We start from the raw sequence: 27,607 nt of genomic DNA on the forward strand, positions 1-27,607 counted from the left end.
ATCACTGTACGAAATACTATCATCGGCAAACAGTCTAATTTGCACCCCGGGAGTTATGGTTTTAGCGATGTCATTTATATACCCTAGAAAAAGCACACCCAGTCGTTGTGGTGTGAACCTCTCCTCTTGTCCTTTGTGTTTTTGACTGGTTTTTTTCGTTCAAGTATGTACCAACTGGCCCAGATTTCAACCCTCCTGCAAAGCAAACGAGACACTACCTTACGGCATCCCTGACGTGACTGGAAGAGTGGACGAGCTATCTTCACCACTTATAAAGTAGTGAGAGCATTTGGTCAGATAAACCATAATCCGGTTTATGAAAATGTTAGGTATGTCAGTAATACTAAGTTTGAAGACTAATTTGTTGTGCGGAACATTATCGAAGGCTTTGATGAAATCTAAGAACATTGCATCCATTTGGCCATTACTGTCGAGAGGTAAAGCAAACGAGTGAATAACTGATACGAATTGCGCTACAGTCGAATAACTCTTCCGGAAGCAGTGCTGAAACTTCGTGAGCACATTGCTTTCAGCCAAGTATTCCTTCTTATGGTTTGCGACAATGTGCTCCAAGAGTTTGCAGCATTGTGATGTCATAGAAATGGGACGATAATGTTGTAATCTAAATCGATCCGTCTTTTTGGACATTGGAGTAACTCGCGCTACCCTGCAGTCGTCCGGCAGTTGTGACAACAGCAGTGAAGCAGAAAAAAATCTTTACATGCTGGCAATAGGTTCAGGTTATCGTGTTTGAAAGATGTTCGGGATTTCGTCAGGGCCACAGGAAACTTTAGTTTTCAGGTTTACCAACATGTTGACAATTCCAGCATACGAAATAGAATCCACATGAAATGCCTGTCTTACTGGAATCATAATAATGTAAACATCTGACACTGCAAATATAGTTTGAATGTACTCATTGAAATGCTGTGCTACGTCTTCGTCATTATTTATTGATGTGTGCTCAATTATTATTTGTGAAATTTGTTTCTTTTTTTTTCGTTAATATGGTTCCAGAACATTGTGGGATCATATTCAATAAAACTAGACAAAGTGCCATAATAGCAATTTTTCGCAGCAGTCACCTTATGTTCAATAGAGTTCTGCACCATTTTTATTTTAACGGGATTCCCATGCTTTTTCTTTACTTTTTAAAGTGAAAGCTTTACTAACCGCGTTGAGCCGAGTTTCCCAGTCGCCAGCAAAATTTGACCTTCATTGAAGCGCAGCTGCTCCGTAGCCTTGACAACGCATCACGTGACTCGCCGCCGCCGCCGGCTTGGCACATGAGCTCTCCGCAACGCCAGGCCGTCTGCTGTGAGCGTTGCGCGGGAGCGGGAGGCTTTGAGCCGTCGTTGCCAGGCGGCGTCTGACCACGCCACGGACATAGCCCGGCAAACTGCTCCACTGGAGAGGGTCCGGAACGTCAAGCGCGCAAAGCTAGAGTCAGAGACGAAGGAAGAGCGAGCCGTTCGGCTCGCAAAACACCAAAGCGGGACCACAAGCGTAGACAAAGGCAGGCTTCGGACGAACCAAGTGAAACCAAGATTTAAAAAGGCTAAACCAAGCTTTCGCTTTGCATATCCATGGCTACTTGAGCTAAGCCGCACCCAATTCTTTACCTTGCGCTTCATATTCTTACGCGAACGAAGGATTAAGGACTGGAGACTATTTACAAAGTACACTTACAAAGGATAATGCAGCGCTGGCCGGTTTTGCCGACAGCTCGACAGACAGACAGAGCGTTCGTCGTCTTCGTCGGGGCGCCCCCGTGCATCGTCCACAAGAAACACGCAATATGCATGTATCGATCCCCGGCGGCGCAAGCACCGTCCCGGTGCGTCTAAACATCGGTGGTAACAGGAGAGTAACATGGTTTGAGGCGTGCGACATGCACAACGTCAGTGGAATTCGGGGCTGATGAGGCGATGGTACCGACTAGGGCGATTTCGTACGTAACTGGAGTCACGGCACGCTGCACTCGATATGGGCCTGGGTACCGAGACAGGAGTTTTTCTGACAGGCCAACGTGACGAGTCGGGGACCAGAGGAGTACCACAGATCCAGGCGAAAAGTGGACATCTCTGTGTTGGCGATCCTACAAACGCCGTTGCTTCTCTTGCGAGGTCAGGAGGCGAGCGCGGGTAATTTCGCGCGCTTGGCCTGCCCTGGTAATGGCGTCAAGTGCATACTCGCTGGTCTCTGCAGTGGCGGATGGAAGGGATGCGTCCAGTGGCAATGCGGGTTTTCGGCCGAACAACAGAAAGAACGGGAAATAACCGGCGGTGTCGTGACGCGAAGAATTATATGCAAAAGTTACACAACGTAGGGCAAGGTCCCAATCAGTACGGTCGGACGAGACATTTTGCAATCATGTCTGTTAGGGAACGATTCAGACGCTCAGTGAGACGATTGGTCTATGGATGGTAAGACAAAGTCAGCTTGTGCTTGGTGGAGCAGGGCTGTAGGATGTCGGCGATGACGTGAGAAAGAAATGTCCGACCACGTTCTGTGAGCAGTTGGTGTGGAGAATGGAGAATGGTGGAGAGTTGGTGTGGAGAATGGAGAATGCTGCAGAATCACGTCGCGTAAGCGAAAATCGGTGACATCTGTGGCGCACCTCGTTGGAAGAGCTCTGGTGATGGCGTACCGCGTAGCGGAATCTCTCCCCACAGTGACCCACTTGTTGCCAGGAGTGGACAGAGGGAAAGGGCCAAGTAAGGCCAAGCCAATGCGAGAGAACGGCTCTGAAGGAATGTCGAGCGGATGAAGCCACCCAGCAGGGAGCGTCGATGGTGTTTTTCGGCGTTGGCATTTCTCACACGCCGCAACGTATTTCTGGACGGAGCGGGCAAGGCCTGGCCAAAAGAAGCATCGGCGAAATCGGCCGTAGGTGCGGGAGACGCCAAGGTGACCTGCCGTTGGTAAATCGCGAAGTTCTTGGAGAACAGTTGACCGAAGGAGCTTAAGAATGATGAGAAATAGGGCAGGACGGTCGAGGCGTACATTGCGGCGGTATAATACGCCATTCCGGAGAACAAACAGGTCAAGGAGCGAATCAGAAGGCGAAGATTCCAAGCCATCAATGATGGCGTGCAAAGTGGCATCACGGCGTTGCTCGTGTAGCAATTGAGAAACGGAGAAAACGCAAACGTTGGCATCGGGGTCAGGGTCGGCGGGTGGTTCGTCCACAGGATAACGTAATAAACAGTCTGCGTATTGATATAATCGGGCCGACTTGTATACTACTGTATAGGAATAATCTTGCAGCCGCAGAACCCAGCTACCAAGCCGGCCGGTAGGTTCTTTGAGTGAGGAAAGCCAGCAGAGCGCATGGTGGTCCGTGATTACAGAGAAGTGCGTGCCATACAAGTACGGGCGGAATATGGAATCAGCCCAGACCAGAGCCAGGCATTCACGATCTGTAATCAAATAGTTGCGCTCCGCTGCTGTGAGGAGGCGGCTAGATAACGCGATAACGCGATCTTGACCCTGTTGGCGCTGGGCTAAGACGACTCCGATGCCGTGACCACTGGCATCGGTACGATCCTCTGTTGGAGAGGACGGGTCAAAATGGGCTAGTATAGGTGGCGTGGTGAGAATGTTGGTGAGGTGGGCAAACGCAGCAATTTGAGCGGGGCCTCACGTAAACGACACGTCCTTCTCCAGAAGATGAAGAAGCGGTTGGGCAATCACTGCGAAGTTTTTAACGAAGCGTCGGAAGTAGGAGCACAGTCCTACAAAACGTCGGACGTCCTTGACATACTGAGGTACAGGAAAAGACGCGACAGCACGAATTTTCTCCGCGTCTGATTGGATACCGGGAGCGTCGACAACGCGGCCAAGCACTTTAATCTGCCGACGACCGAAGTGACACTTCGAGAAATTTAGTTGGAGCCCAGTCTCACGGAAGGCTTGAAGAACAGCTGATAAGCGCTCAAGGTAAGTCTCAAATGTAGGTGAAAATATGAGAACGTCGTCTAAGTCGCAGAGGCATGTTGATCATTTGAACCCTTGAAGCAGAGAGTTGATCATGCGTTCGAAAGTTTCTGGGGCATTGCATATATAGACCGAGTCGCATAGATTTGAATTGATATTATTACGATATTATCGGTAAATACCCGAAAGACGAGCCGCCGCGAGAACGACGACGAAGTGGGGCTGTGCCCTTGGCGCGAGAAAAATGTCGGCCTGGCGCTCTGGCTCCAGTCTAATGTAAATAGCTTGTAAATAGCCTCTTCCGTCTGTATCTTTCTACACGTAAGATTCTGGTGGAGGTGAATGATCCCCGTCCTCGCCACGCAACTCCGGAGTGGTCGGTACATCGAGCTTGTCACCATGCCTCCTGGTGACGAGACCACCTCTGCAACGGCTTCAGCTTATCGAACCGCTCCTCTCGTCACGGTTGCCCAACATCGCGACCCTGGTGGGTTCTCTGGCCTGGAGGGACAGGACGTTGACGAATGGATCAAGCTATATGAACATGCCAGCGCTAATAACAGGTGGGACCCAACGATCATGCTCGCCAATGTCATCTTTTATCTCGGCGGCACCCCACGCGCGTGGCACCAGACACATGACTACGAGTTAACCAGTTGGGACGATTTCAAAGAAAAGCTCAGGGAACTGTTCGGCGACCCCATTGGCCGCAAGGTTGCCGCGAGAAAGGCTCTTGCGTCTCGTGTTCAGACATCTACAAAGCCGTACGTTTCATACATCCTCGACGTCTTGGCTCTATGCCGAAAAGCTGACGACGCTATGTATGAAGCTGATAAAGTGTCCCATGTCCTAAAAGGCATCGCCGACGACGCTTTCAATTTGCTTGTCTTCGGCAACGTCACGACAATTGAAGCTATCATTAAAGAATGCCGTCGCCTTGAACAGGCTAAGAGCCGCCGTATCACACACCACATCACGCGGCTACCCAACACTGCTGCTACGTCGACATGTGAGGGTCGACCACGTCAGGCTACCACCTGTGACGACGTCACCCGTATTGTTCGCCGCGAGCTTGAGGCCGCCTGTCCGCCAGCTTTCGCCGCGGCGCCTCCCGATCCGTCAGCAACCACGATTGCGATGATTCAGGCCGTAGTCAGACAAGAATTTGAGAACATGGGTCTGAACTCCGTGTGTACAACGTCTCAACCCAACGTTCCCCACTTCTCTACCGGCCCTTTTCGTCCCCGACAGTCCTTTTCTGCCATATCTCGCCGCAACCCGTCCGAATGGCGTACCCCTGATGACAGGCCGATCTGCTTCCACTGCTGTCGCATCGGCCACGTCGCTCGTCACTGCCGCAACAGATGGCCACCACCTCCTCAGACATATGCCGCCACTTATTCCCGCACTTTTGGACCTTCTGTTCCCTGTGCCACCCGCCATGAACCCACTGTTGCTGATGCCCCTGCTCCGAACCTTCGCTACAGCCGCTCGCCCTCACCTCGACGCCACCAGTCTCGTTCGCCCCAACCCCGCCGCTTCTCTTCGCCGCCTATCGCCTCCAGGACCCAGCCGGAAAACTAGGCACTGCAGCTTCTGGAGGTGAAGCTGCGTTGTCGACCGTGCCCTCAAATCCTCTGCTCACGCTACCAACGAACCAAAACCTTCTTGACGTTGACGTTGACGGCTATCCTGTCACTGCACTCATCGATACAGGCGCACATCTTTCTGTTATGAGTGCTGCCATCCGACGAAGACTCAAAAAGCTCCTCACCCCAGCGTCGGCATGCGTCGTCCGCGTTGCGGATGGCGGTACTGTGCCCATTATCGGCATGTGTACGGCACGAGTCAGCATTGCCGGCCGCCACACCCCTGTCCTCTTCACCGTGATTGCTCATTGTCCTCACGACCTAATTCTCGACCTCGACTTTCTCTCCGCACATTCTGCTCTTATTTACTGCTCCGCCAGTACCCTTCGCCTTGAGTTTCCGATTCTCGCAGAACCTTCTAACGCACCCCAGTGCCGCCTACGCCCCACCGGCTTTACTCCCCTGCCGCCAAAGCCACAAAAAAAAATAAAAATTATGGGGTTTTACGTGCCAAAACCACTTCCTGATTATGAGGCACGCCGTAGTGGAAGACTCCGGAAATCTCGACCACCTGGGGTTCTTTAACGTGCACCTAAATCTAAGTACACGGGTGTTTTCGCATTTCGCCCCCATAGAAACGCGGCCGCCGTGGCCGGGATTCGATCCCGCGACCTCGTGCTCGGCAGCCTAACACCATAGCCACTGAGCAACCACGGCGGGTTGCCGCCAAAGCCAATAGCCTGCATTGAACTGTTGTCTTACCCACCAGTCCCTGATGGCGAGTACCTCGTCACTCCTCTGCCCGACATTCCAATAAGGTATGACGTTAGAGCGCCTCACAGTATACTTAATATTACTGGGAACCGCACTCGCATGCCTGTCTGTAACTTCGGATTGGCAAAGCGAATTCTACCGCAAGGTATTTGCCTTGCCACCGTTGATTGTCTCGGCGACCAATACGTGGCAGCGTTATCGACCGATGCTTCTCGCGAGCTTACCAGACCCCTCGCGCCAGCCCCGGTGCCGATCCCCATGTAAAGAAAATGGTTGCGACGGACCTGTCCTCGGTGCAGGCTGAAGAGCTTTGCCAAGTATTAGCGTCCTACCGAGATATTTTCGACATCGACGATCGCCCTTTAGGCCAGACGCTCGCGATCAAGCATCGGATTCTTACTGGCGATGCTACTCCTATTCACCGACGACCGTATCGAGTTTCTGCGTCGGAACACCGAGTAATTCAAAGCGAAGTCAACAAAATGCTAGACAAAAACATCATTGAGCCTTCTTCGAGTCCCTGGGCGTCACCTGTAGTGTTGGTTGAGACGAAGGATGTCACGTGGCGCTTCTGTGTAGACTACCGCCATCTGAACAACATTACTAAGAAGGATGTCTACCCGCACCCACGTATAGACGATGCCCTTGACTGCCTCCATGGTTCCAGCTATTTCTCTTCTATCGATCTTCGTTCTGGATACTGGCAGATTGCTGTTGACGATATGGACAAAGAAAAAACCGCGTTCATCACACCTCATAGCCCATACCAATTTAATGTAATGCCTTTTGGATTATGCAACGCCTATGCCACCTTTGAGCGTATGATGGACTCCTTGCTCCAAAGTTTCAAATGACCCACATGCCTCTGCTACCTCAATGATGTCATCGTCTTCTCGCCAACGTTCTACACTCACATTGAGCGTCTAACAGCTATACTTCATGTATTTCGAAAGGCGAAGCTGCAACTTAACTCGTCCAAATGTCGTTTCGGCCGCCGCGAAATTACTGTTCTGGGTCACCTTGTTCACGCTTCCGGAGTACAGCCTGATCCCGACAAAACTCGCGCTGTCCGAGACTTTCCTGTTCCGAAGACAGCCGCAGACGTTCGAAATTTTGTAGGGCTATGCTCGTACTTTCGTCGTTTTATTCGAGATTTTGCGGCAATTGCTAGACCCCTCACTAATCTTTTGAAGAAAGGCGTACAATTCTCGTGGGGTACTGCAGAAGCCGCCGCCTTCTCTCGTCTCGTCACTCTTCTCTCCTCACCACCCATTCTCGCCCACTTCGACCCTGATGCCCTACAGAATTGCGTACAGATGCCAGCGGTCATGGCGTAGGTGCCGTCTTAGCCCAGCGTCAGCGTTGCCAGGACCGCGTTATTGCTTATGCGAGCCGCCTCCTCACACCATCGGAGCGCAACTATTCCATTACGGAACGTGACTTCCTTGCTGTAGTCTGGGCGGTTGCGAAGTTCCGTCCTTACCTCTACGGTCGCCCTTTTTCCGTAGTCACCGACCATCATGCTCTCTGCTGGCTATCATCCCTAAAAGATCCTACAGGCCGGCTTGGTCGATGGGCTTTGAGACTACAAGAATTTTCGTATTCTGTGGTCTACAAGTCTGGCCGCCTGCACCAAGACGCTGACAGTTTGTCGCGTTACCCTGTTGACGATCCTCATGACTCCTCCAATATCACCAGTGCTGCTTGTGTATTCTCTGTGTCGCAGCTGCTTCATTTCGCCGACGAGCAACGTCGCGACGCCAACATCAGAGGACTCATCGACCGTTTTGTCCACTCTCCGGCCGACGCCACTCTACGTCTCTTCGTCCTCCGCGACGGTACTCTGTACCGTCGTAACCTTCATCCGGACGGCTCTGAGTTGCCACTTGTCATACCTAAACACCTCCGCTCAACCGTTCTAGAAGAGCTCCACGACGCACCAACGGCAGGACACCTCGGCGTATCTCGAACCTATGACCGCGTACATCGCCGTTTTTTTCTGGCCGGGCCTTGCCCTTTCCGTACGACGTTACGTCGCCGCTTGTGAACTTTGCCAACGACGCAAGAAGCCTTCCCAGCCCCCCGCTGGTTACCTGCAGCCGCTCGACATCCCTGCCGAGCCCATCCATCGTGTTGGCTTATACCTTCTTGGCCCATTTCCGGAATCTACATCAGGAAACAAGTGGGTTGCAGTCGCGGCTGACTACGCGACCCGCTACGCCATAACCCCCGCTCTTCCGACCAGTTGTGCAACTGATGTTGCAGACTTCCTTCTACATGATATCATTTTGATGCATGGTGCTCCGCGTCAATTGCTAACAGACCGTGGCCGTACGTTTTTGGCGAAAGTCATTGACGACATCATGCGGGCCTGCTCCATTCAGCCTAAATTTACTACCTCCTACCACACTCAAACGAACGGCCTCACTGAGCGTTTGAACCGCACCCTTACAGACATGCTATCGAAATACGTTTCAGACGACCACCGTGACTGGGACCTGGCTCTACCATACATTACCTTTGCTTACAACTCTTCCCGTCTCAAAACTGCCGGCTTTTCCCCGCTTTACCTCTTGTATGGCCGCGAACCGACGCTACCACTAGACACCGTGCTTCCGTCCACCACAACTTCAACTAGCGCTTATGCCCGTGATGCAATCGCCCGTTCTGACCATATTCGTCAACTTGCGCGCGTTCGTCTACATGTCTCTCAAGATAAACAGAAGCGACGCTACGACCTCCGTCACCGTGATGTCCATTTTACGCCTGGCACCCTCGTGTTGCTTTGGTCACCATCGCGTAAAGTTGGCCTTTGTGAGAAACTGCTTTCCTGTTATACCGGGCCATATCGCGTGCTCCGCCAAGTGACCGATGTCACCTATGAAATTGTTCTAGCCACGCCCACTACGTCCTCCGGTGTGACAACCAGTGACATTGTCCACGTCACCCGACTCAAGCCGTACAACTCTCCACGTGCCTTCAGGGGTGATCAATGCGGTCTTCTCTTGGTCCTTTTCATCCACAGAAATTTGCCAATAACCAGACCGAAGGTATAGTGATGAAAAATATTTAGCACCATGGAGACAATCAAGGGCGTCATCAATGCGAGTCAAGAGGTAGACATTTTTCTTGGTAATGCGGTTTAGATGTCGATAATATACGCAGAAACGTCATGTGCCATCTTTCTTTTTAACAAGTACCACGGGCGACGCCCAAGGGCTCGACGAAGGTTCAACAATACCTTTGGCAAGCATCTTGTTCACTTAATATTGAATAACCTTACGTTCTGAAGCAGAAACTCGATATGGTCGGCGATGAATAGGACTGGCATCACCATTATTTATGTGATGCTTAACAATTGAAGTCTAGCCCAATTCGCGATGGTTGAGGTCGAAGATGTCGTGGTAGGAAACCAAAAGGCGATACAGAATTGCTGCTTGTTCGGGAAGTAGGTCCGCAGCAATCATAGGACGAAATGTTGCGTCAGGGGAAGTAGCATCCTGTGGACATGGTGAAGAATATGATCAGAAGTCAACTGAAAACGTCATGACGTGGCCATCTCCTATAGCACGCAGCGTTGCAACCGATATGCCTTGGGGCAGAACTTCCTTTGTCAGGCCAAAATGGAAAAACGGACGACGAGGCATGCCGGTTATCGGCGATGGTGACGACGAAGTTGGGCACAGTGATAATGCGTATCAATAGAACATCAGGAATAGGTGTGGCGACGTAATCACCGTCGGGCACAGGAAAAGATGATAGCAAATTGACAGAAGTCAAGGCTTTAGGAGGCAGGCAGACGAGGGCGGTTGTATTAAAGCTGTCGGGCAGTTCGGCATGAATATGCGCGCGTAGAGGAAGTTCGAGGTAAAAGGTACCGGCAGAACAGTCGATCAAAGCTGAATACGCTGCAAGAAAGTCGACTCCGAGGATAAGGTGATGGAGACAATTGGGCAGCACTGTAAAAAGAACAGTGACATGGCGGTCGGCGATACTGATACGGGAAGTACCCATTCCAGTGACGTCGACAGTACTACCATCGGCCACGCGTACGGCTCGTTTAGTAGGAGGCGTGAGAACCTTCCTTAGTCGACGACGGAGATTACAACTCATTATGGACACCTGGGCACCAGTGTCCATTAAAGCCGTCAAAGGGACACCGTCGGCGTGAACATCAGGATCTGGTTCGTTGGGAGCGTCGATGGAGGATTTCGACACGACGAAGACAATGCAGCACTAGCTCCAGGAGCTGCATGGCCTAATTTTCCGTCCGGTGGGGTCCATAATTGGTCGGCGACGAATAGCGGCGTGGCTGGGGCGACGGCGAGCGAGCAGGACGACTGTCACCGACGGATACGCCTGAGGTAGGAGGCATACGGAGAGGCCAGTAACGGCGCGGGTAGGTATATGGGCGAGGAGACGGGGTAGAGGAGCTCGAATACGGCAGTGGTGAGCGACGTGGCCAATGTGGTGCTCCGGTGACCTCCAAGAGACCATCAGGGCCATTGCGCGCGAGGAACTGCGCAAGATGTTTCCTTCGTCGCAACCTCAGGTGTCCGGAGTCACTGACAACGTCAACGAGAAACTTCGACGATCACTGAGCGTTTCCTAAGTGCAGCCCGAATCTCCGCCTTCCGTCAAAGCCATGTAACACTAAGGCCCTGTAACGCCGCAATTCCGTCGTCAACCACCACCACGGCCAGCTCGCCCAGCGCAGCTACGCGAGGAAGACGGACATTTGGCGAGCACCCGACCACCACCCGCTTTTCTGTCACTGTGGAGAAGCCAGCCATATGAGCCGCCGATGCCGACACCGCGACTTGGGGCAGGGTTCGCAGTGAACGCGCGGCATCCAGAGTTCGGGGAGCGCCCTCGTGACATCGCCGACTACATCGCCGCTACTCAGTGGAGCCCTCGACGACCGTCCCGTTCGCCGTCACCAGGCCGCTACCTGTCGCCGCAGCGCCGTCCATACACTGGCCCAGCCCGGGGCCGCTCCGTCAGCCCATATGCGGAAAACTAAATGCGGCAACCGATGGAGGTGCGGTTGCTGTTCGTCCAACTGACGAATATCATCCGTCGCCGACGAAGGCACCGAAAAGACTATCTCCACGACAGAACAACGACGCGCAACCGTCCCGGCGAAGTCTGGCAGCAAAAAATACGCCGACGAAAGACGACCTGACGACGCCACATACCAGCCACAGGTCTACGCAACGCAGCCGTGACCCTACGCCAAGACTTAACTGTAGCGCAAGACAAAGAACCAGCGACCTCGACGTGCTTTTGGACGGCCACGCAGTCAGCCATGATTATATTGCGCTTAGTCTTACACTGACAACCGTAAAGGATAGGACGCAGACGTACGTTGAGCGACGTACGTCCACGTCCCGTCCTTTACGTTCGTCAGTGTAACACTAAGCGCAATATAATCAAGAACGTCCACCAGCTAGCCCCGTTCATTGCTTTAGTAAACGCAGTCATCGCCTTAGTAGACACAGCAGCCGATAACTCCGTCATGAGTGGACCCGTCGCCGCCCAGTTGAAAAAAGTTAACACTGCATGGTAAGGCGCTGAAATTCTGACAGCTGGAGAGCACCTCATAACGCCGACTGGAATCTGCACAGCAAGAATTATTGTCCCTGAGCAGATTTACCCTACCACCTTCGTGTCCTCCAACAGTGTTCAGGAGACGTCATTCTCGGCATGGACTTCCTGAACCAACACGGCGCAGTGATCGACCTGAAGTCGAAATCGATAACGCTGTCGGAAGATGCAGCGTTACCGCCGGAGAGCTCTCGTAGTCACCACGCCTTGAGTGTGCCCGAACATCAAGTGAGTATCCCTCCGTGCTCCAGCATTGTTATTTCCGTCGTCACCGAAACACCTTCTGACGTAGACGGCGTCATCGAGGGCGACCAACATCTACTGCTCGACCGCGAATTTCGCGTCACAAGAGGGATCCCACGGAGGGAAAGCGGAAGTGGGGCTAACCAAATTCATCCAGGAGTTCAAGCAAATCAACAAAATAAAAATTAAATTATGGGGTTTTACGTGCCAAAACCACTTTCTGATTTTAAGGCACGCCGTAGTGGAGGACTCCGGAAATTTCGACCACCTGGGGTTTTTTAACGTGCGCCTAAAGTACACGGGTGTTTTCGCATTTCGCCCCCATCGATATGCGGCCGCCGTGGCCCAAATCAACAAAGGCACGACAATCCCGTACATTGAGGAAATTGTGGAAACCAAAAATGCGTTTGTCCTCTCAGATTCTGCCGCATCTACCTCGCCGACCGTAGTTCCCGAACCAGGCTTCGACATAAATCAGTCTACCCATGAGTAAGCCGCAACAACTCAGAACTCTCCTCCGATGATACAAAGACTGTTTTGCAACGTCTTCGAGGATTTGACAAACACTTTCGCAAAGCATCGTATATTTATTTATTTTTATTTATTTATTTATTTATTTACAGATACTGCTGTCTCAATACATGAGACATAGCAAAAGTGGATACACCAGAGATCAGATCAAAACAACATACAATGAATTTGAAACGTAATTACAAAATGTGGTTAGACAAGTCTTTCAAAAACTCCGCATTAGGTTTTTCCTACAACGAAACAGCTAGGTTGTTCCAAATTTCAACAGTGCTTGAAAAAAACGAATACTTAAAACAATGTACAAAAGACTGGAAAGGAACGATATCAAGTGGGTGTGAACGGCGCGTGGCACGCCCAGTGGGATGATCGAAGGAAATCGGGGCATCAATGCAACTTTGGCCGTGTACAATCTTGTGTAGCAAAGTGTTACGTTCAAGTGTGCGCCGATGAGCCAAGGGTTCTATTGGTAACGCGCATGCGTGAGATGAGGGAGAAAAGTTGCGGTCATATCGGCAAAAAATGAACCGTATTGCTTTCTTTTGTATGGCTTCAAGCTTACTAATGTCAAGTGCAGTGTATGGTGCCCATACCACTGAGGCGTACTCTAGTAATGGTCTCACGAGGGATTTATAAGCTGTTAATTTGCAGTCCTTAGTTGAGCATTTGAGGGTTCGCTTTAAATATCCCACTTTCCTAAGTGCTCTAGCGCAAATTGTTTCAATATGAAGATGCCATTTTAAGTGAAGGTAAATCCAAGATATTTGAAGGTATTCACAGAATTTAGGTAGTGCCCATTGCAGCTATAACTGAAAGTGAACGGCTGCTTTTGATTAGTGAAAGTCATTTGTACAGTTTTTTGGTAATTAATACTCATTTGCCACGCATTGCTCCAACCACAAAAGGGCGAAAATACATTGTTTAGAACCTCTTGATCTCGTCTGTTAGTTACTCTGGTATAGAGCCCGCAGTCGTCAGCGTACAATCGCAGTTTCATTTCACTGGTGTGTCCATAATGACCTGTGTGACATCATTAATATCAATATTGAACAGCAGGGGCCCAAGGACTGAGCCCTGTGGTACCCCGGAAGTGACTGTGGCCGACGATGACTGCGCGTGAATAAAAGTAACATACTGAGATCTTAAATGTAGCCATTCAGCTATCCAGCCGAGTATTTTGTCATCGTTAATAATTTTACTGAGCCTAAGAAGAAGTTGTCTGTGGCCCACCATATCAAACGCTTTGCTATAATCTATGAATATGGCATCAACCTTATTTCGATTATTTAGAGCCGAAGCGATGTCATGAGTGAATTCAATGAGTTGAGTAGTTGTAGAAAAACCAGAGCGGAAACCATGTTGACTCTGCGACAATATATTATTAGTAGTTAAATACTGAAGGACATGTTTGTGAATTATGTGCTCTAAGAGTTTGCAACAAGTACTTGTTAACGAGATAGGCTTGTAGTTGGAAATTAGTTGCTTATTAGCCGATTTGAACACAGGAATTACTTTGGCGATTTTCCAAATGGCCGGTACAGTACATGTCTCTAATGACTTACAAAAAATTATGGTTAGGTAATGAGCATTCCATTCTGCATAGCGCTTCAAAAACGTGTTTGGTATACCATCCGGTCCGGCACCCTTAGTAATGTCGATGTTCAAGAGAAGGTTATAAATACCGGCATAGCTAATTTCAATTCTTGGAAACAGAGCCATTTCCTGGATAATACCAATGTCGGGGGTGGTACCATTGTCATCTCCAAACACAGATTTGAAATAGCCATTAAACGCCTCCGAGATTGTCGAAGGGTCCGAACAGGACATCATTTATTACGAAGGATGACGGGCAGGAGGTGGCAGGGTTGATGGTTTTCCTAAACCTAAGTGGATTGTTTTTCATAAAAGAGGATAATGAGGTATCGAAAGAGAACGTTCTAGCTTCACTCATTTTGGCTTTTAGTTCAGATTTAAGTAATTTATTTAGGGACTCCCCGTCATTATTTTATGCATTCCGTCGTTTTCGCAGTCGCTTAATGCGACGTTTGAGTTGTATAATTGGTCTGGTATACCTGGCTCCGGACAGGCCGCCATTGGAATCTGAACCTGGCAACGTTTAACGTTAGAACGCTATCTAGTGAGGCGAGTCTTGCAGTGTTATTGGAGGAATTAGAGGGTAGTAAATGTGACATAATAGGGCTCAGTGAGGTTAGGAGGACAAAAGAAGCATATACAGTGCTAAAAAGCGGGCATGTACTATGTTACCGGGGCTTAGCGGAGAGACGAGAACTAGGAGTCGGATTCCTGATTAATAAGGAAATAGCTGGTGACATACAGGAATTCTATAGCATTAACGAGAGGGTGGCAGGTCTCGTTGTGAAACTTAATAAGAGGTACAAATTGAAGGTGGTACAAGTCTATGCCCCGACATGCAGTCATGATGACCAGGAAGTCGAAAGCTTTTATAAAGATGTAGAATCGGCGATGGGTAAAGTCAAAACAAAATACACTATACTGATGGGCGACTTCAATGCCAAGGTAGGCAAGAAGCAGGCTGGAGACAAGTCAGTGGGGGAATATGGCATAGGCTCTAGAAATAGCAGAGGAGAATTATTAGTAGAGTTTGCAGAACAGAATAATATGCGGATAATGAATACCTTTTTCCGCAAGCGGGTTAGCCAAAAGTGGACGTGGAGGAGCCCGAATGGTGAGACTAGAAATGAAATCGACTTCATACTCTGCGCGAACCCTGGCATCATACAAGATGTAGACGTGCTCGGCAAGGTACGCTGCAGTGACCATAGGATGGTAAGAACTCGAATTAGCCTAGACTTGAGGAGGGAACGGAACAAACTGGTACACAAGAAGCCAATCAATTAGTTAGCGGTAAGAGGGAAACTAGAGGAATTCCGGATCAAGCTACAGAACAGGTACTCGGCTTTAACTCAGGAAGAGGACCTTGGTGTTGAAGCAATGAACGACAATCTCATGGGCATCATTAAGGAGTGCGCAATAGAAGTCGGTGGTAGCGCCGTTAGACAGCAAACGAGTAAGCTATCGCAAGAGACGAAAGATCTGATCAAGAAACGCCAATGTATGAAAGCCTCTAACCCTACAGCTAGAATAGAACTGGCAGAACTTTCTAAGTTAATCAACAAGCGTAAGACAGCGGACATCAAGAACTATAATATGGATAGAATTGAACAGGCTCTCAGGAACGGGGGAAGCCCAAAAACAGTGAAGAAGAAACTAGGAATAGGCAAGAATCACATGTGTGCGTTAAGAGACAAAGCCGGCAATATCGTTACTAATATGGATGAGATAGTTCAAGTGGCTGAGGAGTTCTATAGAGATTTATACAGTAGCAGTGGCACCCATTACGATAGTGGAAGAGAGAATAGCCTAGAGGAATTCGAAATCCCACAGGTAACGCCAGAAGAAGTAAAGAAAGCCTTAGGAGCTATGCAAAGGGGGAAGGCAGATGGGGGGGATCAGGTAACAGCAGATTTGTTGAAGGATGGTGGTCAGATTGTTCTAGAGAAACTGGCCACCCTGTATACGCAATGCCTCATAACCTCGAGCGTACCGGAATCTTGGAAGAACGCTAACATAATCCTAATCCATAAGAAAGGGGACGCCAAAGACTTGAAAAATTATAGACCGATCAGCTTACTGTCCGTTGCCTACAAAGTATTTACTAAGGTAATCGCAAATAGAATCAGGAACACCTTAGACTTCTGTCAACCAAAGGACCAGGCAGGATTCCGTAAAGGCTACTCAACAATAGACCATATTCACACTATCAATCAAGTGATAGAGAAATGTGTAGAGTATAACCAACCCTTATATATAGCTTTCATTGATTACGCGAAAGCGTTTGATTCAGTCGAAACCTCAGCAGTCATGGAGGCATTACGTAATCAGGGTGTGGATGAACCATATGTAAAAATACTGGAAGATATCTATAGCGGCTCCACAGCCACCGTAGTCCTCCACAAAGAAAGCAACAAAATCCCTTTAAAGAAAGGCGTCAGGCAGGGAGATACGATATTCCCAATGCTATTCACAGCATGTTTACAGGAGGTATTTAGAGGCCTGGAGTGGGAAGAATTGAGCATAAAAGTTGATGGAGAATACCTCAGCAACTTGAGATTCGCTGATGATATTGCCTTGCTTAGTAACTCAGGAGACCAATTGCAATGCATGCTCACTGACCTGGAGAGGCAAAGCAGAAGGGTGGGTCTGAAAATTAATCTGCAGAAAACTAAAGTATTGTTTAACAGTCTCGGAAGAGAACAGCAGTTTACGATACGTAGCGAAGTACTGGAAGTGGTAAGGGAATACATCTACTTAGGGCAGGTAGTGACCACGGATCCGGATCATGAGACTGAAATAGCCAGAAGAATAAGAATGGGTTGGGGTGCGTTTGGCAGGCATTCTCAAATCATGAACAGGAGGTTGCCACTATCCCTCAAAAGGAAAGTGTATAACAGCTGTGTGTTACTAGTACTCACATATGCGGCAGAAACCTGGAGGCTTACGAAAAGGGTTCTGCTGAAATTGAGGACGACGCAACGAGCTATGGAAAGAAGAATGATGGGTGTAACGTTAAGGGATAAGAAAAGAGCAGATTGGGTGAGGCAACAAACGCGGGTAAACGACATCTTAGTTGAAATCAAGAAAAAGAAATGGGCATGGGCCGGACATGTAATGAGGAGGGAAGATAACCGATGGTCACTAAGGGTTACGAACTGGATTCGAAGGGAAGGGAAGCGTAGCAGGGGGCGGCAGAAAGTTAGGTGGGCGGATGACATTAAGACGTTTGCAGGGACAACATGGCCACAATTAGTACATGACCGGGGTAGTTGGAGAAGTATGGGAGAGGCCTTTGCCCTGCAGTGGGCGTAACTAGGCTGATGATGATGATGATGATACCACGGGTGTGTAGCATGGCGTTTTATTCTCTTTTGAGGATCAAATTGCGCTATACAGTCATTAACTATACAATAAAATTGGTTAGTCAACATATCAACATTGTAGTGTTCACTACAAGACACAAGATCATCAAAACATGATGCAAGTTCAGCAATAATAGAAATGTCGTCAGCACGCTCAAAATTCAGGACAGTTTTAAACGTTGGTCGCACTGGTACACAAGCAACATTTAGATGAACAATAACAGCCTTATGGTCGGAATTTCCGTCAACAACACGGCACTGATATCCATTCTTTACCAGGTCATAATTGACAAAAACAAGATCTAAGAATCTTCGCGCGTTGTATCGACAACCAGCTGCGATAGATCGAAAGCTACTGACATTTCAATTAACAAATGACCCTATCACGGCCGGTTGATGATAACGGATGCCAATCGGGCGCGTTAAAGTCACCGGTTAGTACCAGTTTAGAACAGTTAAGGTTTTTTCCGACAATATAATCACTGATAGCCGAAAAAATGTCAGGGGCGGAATTTGGGGGACGGTAGATAGCACCGATAACAACAGCGAGACCATCAAGTTTTAATTTACTCCATATTGATTCAACATTTGGAAGTTGAGATAGTAAAGATAATTCAATACCACTTTTAATAAAAAGTGCTACTCCGCCACCACGGCCAGAAGGCCTGTCTTTTCTTAGAACCGTGTAACTAGGAGGCCAAGAACTCATGGTCAAGAATGGATTCGTTTAGCCAAGCCTCAGTGACACATATAATTGATGGAATATGACATTCAATTAGCCAGTTAAAGTTTTCAATTTTACTAATGAGGCTACGTGCATTTAAATTCAAAAGCGTGAAGCATTGCTCTCGAAACTGTCACTCATTGTCTGTAGCGGTCAAGTGACGGCTTTCTGTAACGATAGCTTTTTTGCTATCATCCCAAGAGTACCGACCCTTGTCCACCAACAGATGATCATAGTGCAACCGGGCTTTTTGCGCATTTTTCCTTAACTCAGCTGAATTCTGCCACAGCTCCCTGTGCACCTGCCTCACGCGAACAGAGAAGTCTTCATTTATATTTTTGTGCCCTTCAACTTTCTTGCGTTTCTTAATATAGTAACCTTAGTTCTAAAATCCAGCAACTTAATAATTACAGGTCTTGGATTATTGCTCTTTCGCATTCCCACCCTATGACAGCGTTCGATATTGTTGCAGTTAATTTCTAGTTTCGATGTAATCAGTTCAGTTACCGCTTCCAGCAACTCCTCTGAAGATTCGCGGGAGCTCTCAGAAAGACCGAATATAAGCAAGTTATTTCTGCGGGACCTGTTTTCCAAATCGTCGTTTTTGCGATCCAATTTATTAACGATCTCTCGAAGGTCAGTTACAGCCTTTTCAAGCTCAGATACCCGCAATGCAACATCAGCAATCGGTGCAATAGACTGCTCTATACCAGTTATTCGCTCTTCGAAGGATGCAACCCTAGAGGAGAGACCCGCTAGCTCTTGGCTAATTTTTGTTTGTCCTGAGAGCAATTCGAGCAACATTTTTTCAAAGTTGGGGCCAGGGTTAGTTTCCACATCACTGCACAATAGCAGCAGCATCTTTAAGGAATTTATGAGCGAAAGAAACACATTCATGAGGACTGCAGGGGTTCCGGCGGAAAAATTGTACTTCAAGCTTACCTGCAAAGCAGAACATAAGATTTTGAAGTGAGTGCACTCCATGCTGCCACCGGACTCACTGAAGAGTAGCACACGATGCGATGCTTTTATAGGCTCCAGTGTGTTCGTAGTTGTCCTGGTACCATGCCACGCGCAGTTCGACCATGCATTGACAGTCCAGCAGATATGGTAGAAATCAGGTTTCTTCGCGGTATCCCTGCAAGCAACTTCGCCGCACGAGGCATTGACAAAGCATCCGCTGACCGGCCAAGAAGGTGGGCTATCGAGATGGCTTGAATAGGATGGGCCGTCCTGAACGCAGAAGATTCCGGTGCATGCAGTAATCTGCAAAGCAGAACATAAGATTTTGAAGCGAGTGCATTCCATGCTGCCGCCGGACCCACATAATATAACAGCAAACGAAGAGTGCACTCGACTACTGCGCCAGAGTCCTTACCGAGTTTCGACTTAAGAACGTAAAGCTATTAGGCAACAAGTCGACGAAATGCTTCGCGAAGACATTATCCAGCCGTAGAAAAGTCCGTGGGCATCTCCTGTAGTATTCGTGAAGAAAAAGGACGGAACCCTACGTTTCTGCGTCGATTATCGTCGACTGAACAAGATCACGAAGAAGGACGTATACTCTCTCCCACAGATAGACGACGCATTGGGTCGGCTCTGGAACACTCAATACTTCTCATCGATGGACCTCAGGTCTCGCTGCTGGCAAATAGAAGTCGACCAGAGAGATCGCGGAAAGACCGCCTTCATCACGCCAGACGGCCTCTACGAGTTCAAGGTCAGGCCATTCGGACTGTGCTTGCCGCCTGCAACGTTCCAGCGCATCATGGACGCGGTGTTAGCAGGATTGAAGTGGCAGACGTGACTTGTTTACTTGGATGACGTCGTTGTCTTCGCCGGAAATTTCGACGATCACCTTAGGTGGCTTTCGACAGTATTAGAGGCCCTTAAGTGATGAGAGCTCACTCTGAAGGCAGAAAAGTGCCGCTTTGCTTACGATGAGCTTGTGTTCCTAGGTCACGTTATCGGCAAATCTGGAGTCGGCCCTGACCCGCAGACAGCTGCAATCGCAGCTGCAATAGCATATCACAAGAAGGCAGTGAATTGTGCCTACTACGGACGCTTTGTCAAGGACTTTTCACGCATTGCTGAGCCGCTGACACGTCTAACCAAATGTGATGTCGATTTCAAGTGGGAAACGCCACACGCCGACGCATTTCAAGAACTCAAAAAACGCGTGCAGTCACCGCCGGAACATTTTATTCTTTTCTTTTTTATTGCGATAAAGACTTGCCTTTGAGGCATAATTCTTGGCGCCTAGAAGCGTACGGTGAGGGGCTAGTTGGTATGACATTATGAGAACAAAGAAAAACTGCGCGAAAAAAGAACAAGACAGAGAAAGAACCACACGACATAGGCGCAGACTAACAACTGGTTTAATGCTCCAACGCCTCTATCCTACCAACAACAGAACGCATGCGCACCAACCACAAAGACCAATACCGCTATCATGTAGTCAAGCCTAGAAACGCCGATTCCTTGCGGTACAAATGTATCGAAGCCTCGCTAACACATTTATCTGGCCCTAATCTCGCGATTTCTAAAGCTTCGATTACTTCACGCTTTTTCTTATCCCTTGCGCGTCCGACAATCTTAGTTCTGCCGAAAAGTGGAGTACAAGCTTTGCCGTCATGCCCGCAGGTCTTGCAATGCTTAGGAAGATGCTGTCCTCTAGAATCATCTAGGGAATTGGCATGTTCTAATAATCTAATATTAGACCCGCTATGAAGTTGTACATCCTCCCTCTGATGCCAAGGGCACGTGCTTTGATCATGATAGTTATATGATCATGCAGTAGGAGACGCGAGCGTTCCGATTTTAAACAAGTACATGTCCACATTAGGTGGTATGTATCTGCTTCCATCACAGGAACGGAGCAGTATGGACACGTAGCACCCAGTGGTAAATGCGACCAGTTCCACCTTGAGATAACAGCCGGTGTAAGAGACACCCCGGCCCGAAGCCTCCTAAGCACAACTTCCTCCGCCCTAGTAAGGTGAAGGGGGAGAGAGCAGACACACGGTGGGATAAGAGCGCATGTGTCCTGCCGGAGAAACTTTTTACGCGCTCGGAGCGAGTTAAGGGGTTGAGGTGGGAGGGGAATAGGCGGAAGATCAGGATTAGGAGGGCAGTGGGACCGCTGGTCAGCAGCAATGTTGTGAGGGTTCGCTGAATGGCCTTGAATCCAGTGTACCTTGACGCAGGTAGCTGTTTTACTATTCGTAGTGTGTATTGTCTCGCAGCTTTCCATCGCCTTATCAACCTTCTTGAGTTCCTGAATAGCCGCTAAAGAATCAGTGAAGATATCTAGTTGCTTGATGGTAGGCAGCTTAGATGTCGCATCTTGCACAGCGTCGTGGATGGCTTGAAGTTCCATTACTAGAGCGCTGGCTTCCGTGGATAAATAGCGCTGGTGGCCACTGATGAAATTATGCGTAGTACTCAGGACTGATGTCCTTCCGCCGTCTGGGAGAATGGCAGCTTCCGTATAGACATTGCAGGTGTTAGCGCATGATGCATCGGCGATATTGTGTTCGTCAATTATACCTGTTGTATCGCTGCGTCATAACTTCGTTGGCTTATTAGTTGTGATGCTGGTGAATTCCCAGGGAGGCATTGGATACGGCTGATTGTCAATCCGAGAGCCGCGTTGAAAATGAGCAGGCAGCGCAGCGACCGCGGGAATAACTTGCTTTTTTATTTCACGTGCTTTTTCACGTTGCGAAATTAGCTCTGCAATTGTGTTGAGCTGGGCATGTTCCTGTAAGGTTGGTATCGGAGTGATACGGGGCAGTGCTGTGATTGTGCGCATAGCATCGCGATTAATCGTCTCCAACTCTGCCGGCTGTGCCAAAGTCAGCAGTTGAAATTGTGCCTGATATAAAATTCGTGGCTGCAATACTGCACGCACCAACCGTCTAGCTACGTCAGTACGAGCTCCAGCTGCTTTTGCTGCAATGCGACGAATAAGGTGAAGTGCTTTTGTCGAACTCAGTCTGGTTTTACGGAGCCAGTGTGCACCACTGCCGGTGTGGTGAATATCGAGACCCAGTATGCGGACCTCAGAAGCCTCAGGGGATGTCACTGCGCCTAGTCTAAATGTAAAAGGGTGCTGCGTGATTCTTGTGCGTCCTTTCTTGTTGGCCACCACGACATAGCTTCAGTTTTGGGCGGAAATGTCCAACTGTGCTTTCCGAGCGTAGTTCCGAACATCAAGGGCTTCTTGAAGCTGTTGAATTTGTCTAGATATACCTTCATGCACGGACCACAAAGTGACGTCATCCGTATAGATTAAGAACCTCACGTCTAGAATCCGGTGTAGTTGCCAGGCTAGAGGTATTAGAGCAACGTTGAAGAGAAGAGGAGCCAAAACCAAACCTTGTGGGGCTCCTCTGTTCGTTGTGAAGTATCTTTCTTGCCTTCCATCTACTCTAATCGCAAATGTGCGATTCTGAAGGAATGAGTAGATGAATCTTATCACCCGCGGTGTAAGTCCCAAATCGATGAGGTTGGCTATAATGATCGCATGGTCTATATTGTCATAAGCTTTCGTTATGTCTGTTACTACTACCGTGCGCACAGCGTGACTGTGTGGTGAAACCTGTAGACCATCATCTCATAGGATAGAAAGTCCGTCTTCAATTCGTAAGTAAGAACGGAATCCAATTTGAGCAGGATGATATCTATCGTGGCGTTCAAGCCACCAGGAAACACGTGTGGCCAGCATCTTTTCAGCGAGCTTGCAGACAGTTGAAGTTAGTGAAATTGGGCGTAAAGACTGCAGGCCATTTGGAAACTTTCCTGGTTTCGGAATCGCGACAACAGTTTAATGCTTTCAATCAGGTGGAACGTTTCCAGTCTCCCATACTTTATTAATAGCCTGAAGAAGCGCGTCGAGAGCTGCTCCTTCCACGTTCTTCAAAACCTCATAAGGAAGGCCACCGGGACCAGGTGTTGTTCGTTGCTTCGAAGTTTCAATCACCGCTATTAGTTCGGCCATGCTGAAAGGGCTGGATATTTCGGATTTGGAAGTTGTGTCAGTCTCATCAATTTCGGGGCAGTTTGTAGGTGACGCTTGACCGTATTTCGGGAAAAACGCTCTAGCAGCGTGTGCCGCAAATCGATGTGACGAACTCTGCATCGCTACCCTAACGCTCGCTATAGGGTCAGGTTGCTTATGACCGCGTTCCATTGACTGGAACGTACGCAAAGTGCTCTGTTTCCAATGCCCGATCCAAGATTCTCGCACCATTCATACCATCGTCGTCGAGGAATTTGTTTTGCGTGCCGACGCGCCTTCGCCGCTATATGGTTAGCCCGTGCACGGCTACCTGGTGCATCGGGATTCCTCGACGCACACACTTCTGCCTGACGTCGCTTTGCCCAAAGTTGCAAAAGGGCGAGGATAGTTGAGGTTGTTCCTCGTCAACTGTGGTTACAGTGGTGTTCCTCCGTAGCAGTTCTTGCAAAGCGGGAAGAATTTCTGAGGGCTCTGAGGGTACTTTATCAATCGACGATTTCCGCAACATATCCGAATGCGTCACTGTTACTCATCGTCGAATTTTCTTTATGCACGTTCTGTACAAACCAATCATTATTGGCATATGATCACTGCCCCATGTATCTGGTTCCACCAGCCACTGCGGCATTCTAGGACCCAACCACCACGTGAGGTCTGGAGCGTTTGTTCTAGATACTGCGGGTACAGCACAGGTAGACACAGCGTGATGGTTACACAGTGTAAAAGTGGCATCGCTCATGATGTATTTAACTTGGTAGCCTCTTCGGGAGTTGAACCCCCATTCTGTATGTGGGGCATTGAAGTCTCCAACCACGAGAATAGGAATCCCCGGGTACGTAGATCGGAGATGGGCTATCCACCCCAAGTTCAAACGTGTGCGCTGTGGTCTGGCGTAGAATGACGCTAGAATGACAGGAGTCTTCACTGGTCGTGTCAGGACCCCGACAACTTCTTGATTACCACTACTCCATGGCTCCAGATCAATCACTGTGTGAGCAATATGTGATGATATATAAAATGAAGCTTTTCCCGGAGCTGAAGCCATTGTAGTAGCACGTTTATCTCTAATCGATAGGTTATGATATCCATCAAAATTGGACAGGGAGCATAGCTTATTATGCTCTTGAATAAGCAGAGCCCATACATGTAGCTTATTGCATTGAAGCTTGGTTTTAATTTCTCCTAACTTGGAGCTTAGGCCCCGACAATTCCACTGTAGAATTCCATCCTGTGACAGCTGCTGCAGGGAATTAGCCATGATGCAGACAATTCTGAAGGAGCAATGTTAGTTGAGCAAGTTGATCTAAAATTGCTGTCCAAACAGCTTGGTTGACCTGTTGTGCCGGACGGGATCCAGGCGTAATGGTGGCATTCGCAGTGGTTGATGCGTCACGTGTTGGTCTTGTTTTCTGACGACGCAGAATTACCAGTTCTTTATGTTTGCGTAGTCGCTCAATCTCTCTGGCCAGTGCGTCTACCCGAGCGTCAATGTCATCATGGTCATCATCCGACTGATACAGAGGTTCTCGTTTCCTGTTTCTCTGTCTGCGACTGCTTGTAACGTTTAAGAGCAGAAGAATACAGTTGTGTTTCTGGGGCTTTTTCTTCTACTGCCAAGAGCATCTCTGGCTCTTCTGCAAGAACCTCATAACGATTGTGTGTTGTTACTATAGTCGTTTTTGGTATAGCCTTTCGTATCCGTACTGTGGCCTTCTGTTTAGTCGGACAATTTGTGCTTGTCATATCGTGCTCATCAGATTTACATAAGCCACATCGATATCGTGCTTGGCCTTCTGGTGTGAGCTTTTCTGGATCAATAGTATGCTGTGGGCAAAATGCTTGCATGTGTCCACGTTGAAAGCAGCGGTAGCAGAATATTGCCCGAGGGAGGTAGGGTTTAGGTCGCAATATGCAGCCATAGTAATAAAACCGTTCTCGGATACATTGAGGGCCCTGTACCGTCACTAAGCATGGTCGGCTTTTGCCCGTGAATCTAGCTGCGAGCACCCTGTGTGTCGTGCAGGTCAATTCACGACATATTATCTCAGGGGTGTCTTCCGGGGCATCGGTGCCGTCCTAGTCCACAGGAGAGACGGACTTGAACGGGTGATAGCTTACGCTAGCCGGTCGCTGTCAAAACCGGAAGGCAATTATTCTACGACTGAACAGGATTGCCTCGCCATCATTTGGGGTACAGCAATATTCCGCCCTTACCTATATGATAGGCGACTCAAAGTCGTCAGCGGACATCATGCCTTGTGTTGGCTATCTAATTTCAAGAAACCATTAGGACGGCTGACGCCGTGGAGCCTCAGACAGCAAGAATATGGCATCACTGTAATCACTGTATTATATGACTGTATTCTATGTATGACATCACTATAATAACTGCATCACTGTAGTCAGGACTAAAACACTCTGATGCCAATTGCCTATAACGCGCCCCCATTGACCCGCCGCCGCAACAAGACCAGGATGACAAAGCCTTCTTCGGACTAATAAGCGCGGAAGACTTCGTTCTACGGCAACGAGCAGACCCGGAGCTAAAAGGCCTCGTCGAGTATTTAGACGGGAATACCGACGTTATCCCTTGGTCATTTAAGCGCGGATTGTCTTCGTTCACTCTTCGAAACAAAGTACTCGTGAAGAACTTCTCACCAGTGCGTGGCAACCACCTTGTGCTTTCGTCAGCGCTGCATAAAGAAGTACTGCATGCCCTACATGACGATCCGACCACTGGGCACCTCTGATTCTTCTGGACGGTATGGAGAATACAGAAAGGTATTACTGGCCGCGCCTGACCGCTCACGCCGCCCGTTACGTCAAGACCTGCCAAGACTGTTAGCGACGCAAGACACCACCCTCAAGGCCAGCGGGATTGCAACAGACGATCAAGCCTCCTTGCCTACATTTTCAGCGGATCAGGATGGATTTGTTGGGACCCTTTCCGACATCAAAATCCGAAAATAAATGGATCTTCGTGGCGACAGACAACTTCACCCGCTTCGCTGAAACTAAAGCTCTGCCGAAAGGTAGCGCAGCCAAAGTGGCGAAATTTTTCGTCGACAACATATCCTGTTGCGACATGGTGTCCCAGGAGTCCTCATCACCGACAGAGGAACTGCCTTTACAACAGAGCTCACCCAAGCCATTCTGCAATACAGCCAGACAAGCTACGGGACGACAATTGCCTGCGACCCACCGACGAATGGTCTTACTGAGCTCCTGAACAAGAAGGACCTCGCCGACATGCTAGCAATGTACGTCGACGTCGAGCACAAGGCGTGGGACGTGGTCCTGCCGTACGTAACATTTGCATGCAACACAGCGGTGCAAGAAACAACACAGATCACGCCGTTCAAGGTGGTTTACGGCAGGAATCCGACGACTACTCTCGACGCCATGCTGCCACACGTCTGTGACGAACAGAACCTTGACGTCGCTACCTATTTCCAGCGTGCCGAAGCCTGACAGCTCGCCCACCTGCGGATCAAGAAGCAGCAGAGGACCTACTGCCGACACTACAAACTTCGACGACGCTACGTCGAGCACCGGCCTGGCGACCGTGTTTGGGTTTGTTCCCCTATACGCCGACGACGACTTAGTGAGGAACCTTTACACCGCTTTTGGGACCCTACAAGATCATCCGACGCATTGGTGCACTGGACTATGAGGTCGTGCCAGAGGGCATTTCGCTATCACAGCGGCGCCGCTGTGATAGCATAGCTGAACTTTGCTTCTTGCTTCTTTGTTCCTTTGTTACTTTTGTTTAAAAAGAGTTCTTTTGTTTCACTCTCCTGTTATGTTTGTATCATTGGGGCGATGCTTTTTAAGAGGGGGTGTTGACACGTGAGCTTGTTAATCGGGTGACCATGTTGCACCGCCTAACAAATCCTGTCGCACAGCGCAGGACGCGTCTGCATGTATCGGAGTTTTCTAGAATTTTATCGATGGTTCTATCCGCTGTCTGTTATCGCCGAACCTTGTGTAATCTGATTGCATGCACATGCGACGCAAATGGTGTAGAACTTTCTGGAAGACACGCAGGCGCCAGCGATTGCTCTGGGACCTTCGATGACCGGTGTATAAAAGCTGACGCGCTTGAGCCACTGATCAGATTTTCGACAATTGCCGACTGTGTTCGCCGCTTTCGCCGTTATTTGACTGAAGCCTGTTTTTGGTTGCACAAGTTCGCCCAATAAAACTCCATTTTCGACATTCC

At 49.0% G+C, this 27,607-nt stretch overlaps 1 protein-coding gene across 1 annotated transcript in view; it reads right to left on the minus strand.

Moving 5' to 3' along the window:
- Positions 1-27,607, minus strand: part of LOC135916686 (uncharacterized) — a 293,712-nt gene that overhangs the window by 129,672 nt on the left and 136,433 nt on the right. Inside the window, exon 2 of the mRNA XM_070539477.1 lies at positions 19,305-19,628. Within this exon, the coding sequence (XP_070395578.1) occupies positions 19,305-19,628 (324 nt within the window). The remainder of the gene's footprint in view (positions 1-19,304; positions 19,629-27,607) is intronic.

Source organism: Dermacentor albipictus, chromosome 5 (assembly GCF_038994185.2).
Source record: "Dermacentor albipictus isolate Rhodes 1998 colony chromosome 5, USDA_Dalb.pri_finalv2, whole genome shotgun sequence".
Lineage (NCBI taxonomy): Eukaryota > Metazoa > Arthropoda > Arachnida > Ixodida > Ixodidae > Dermacentor > Dermacentor albipictus.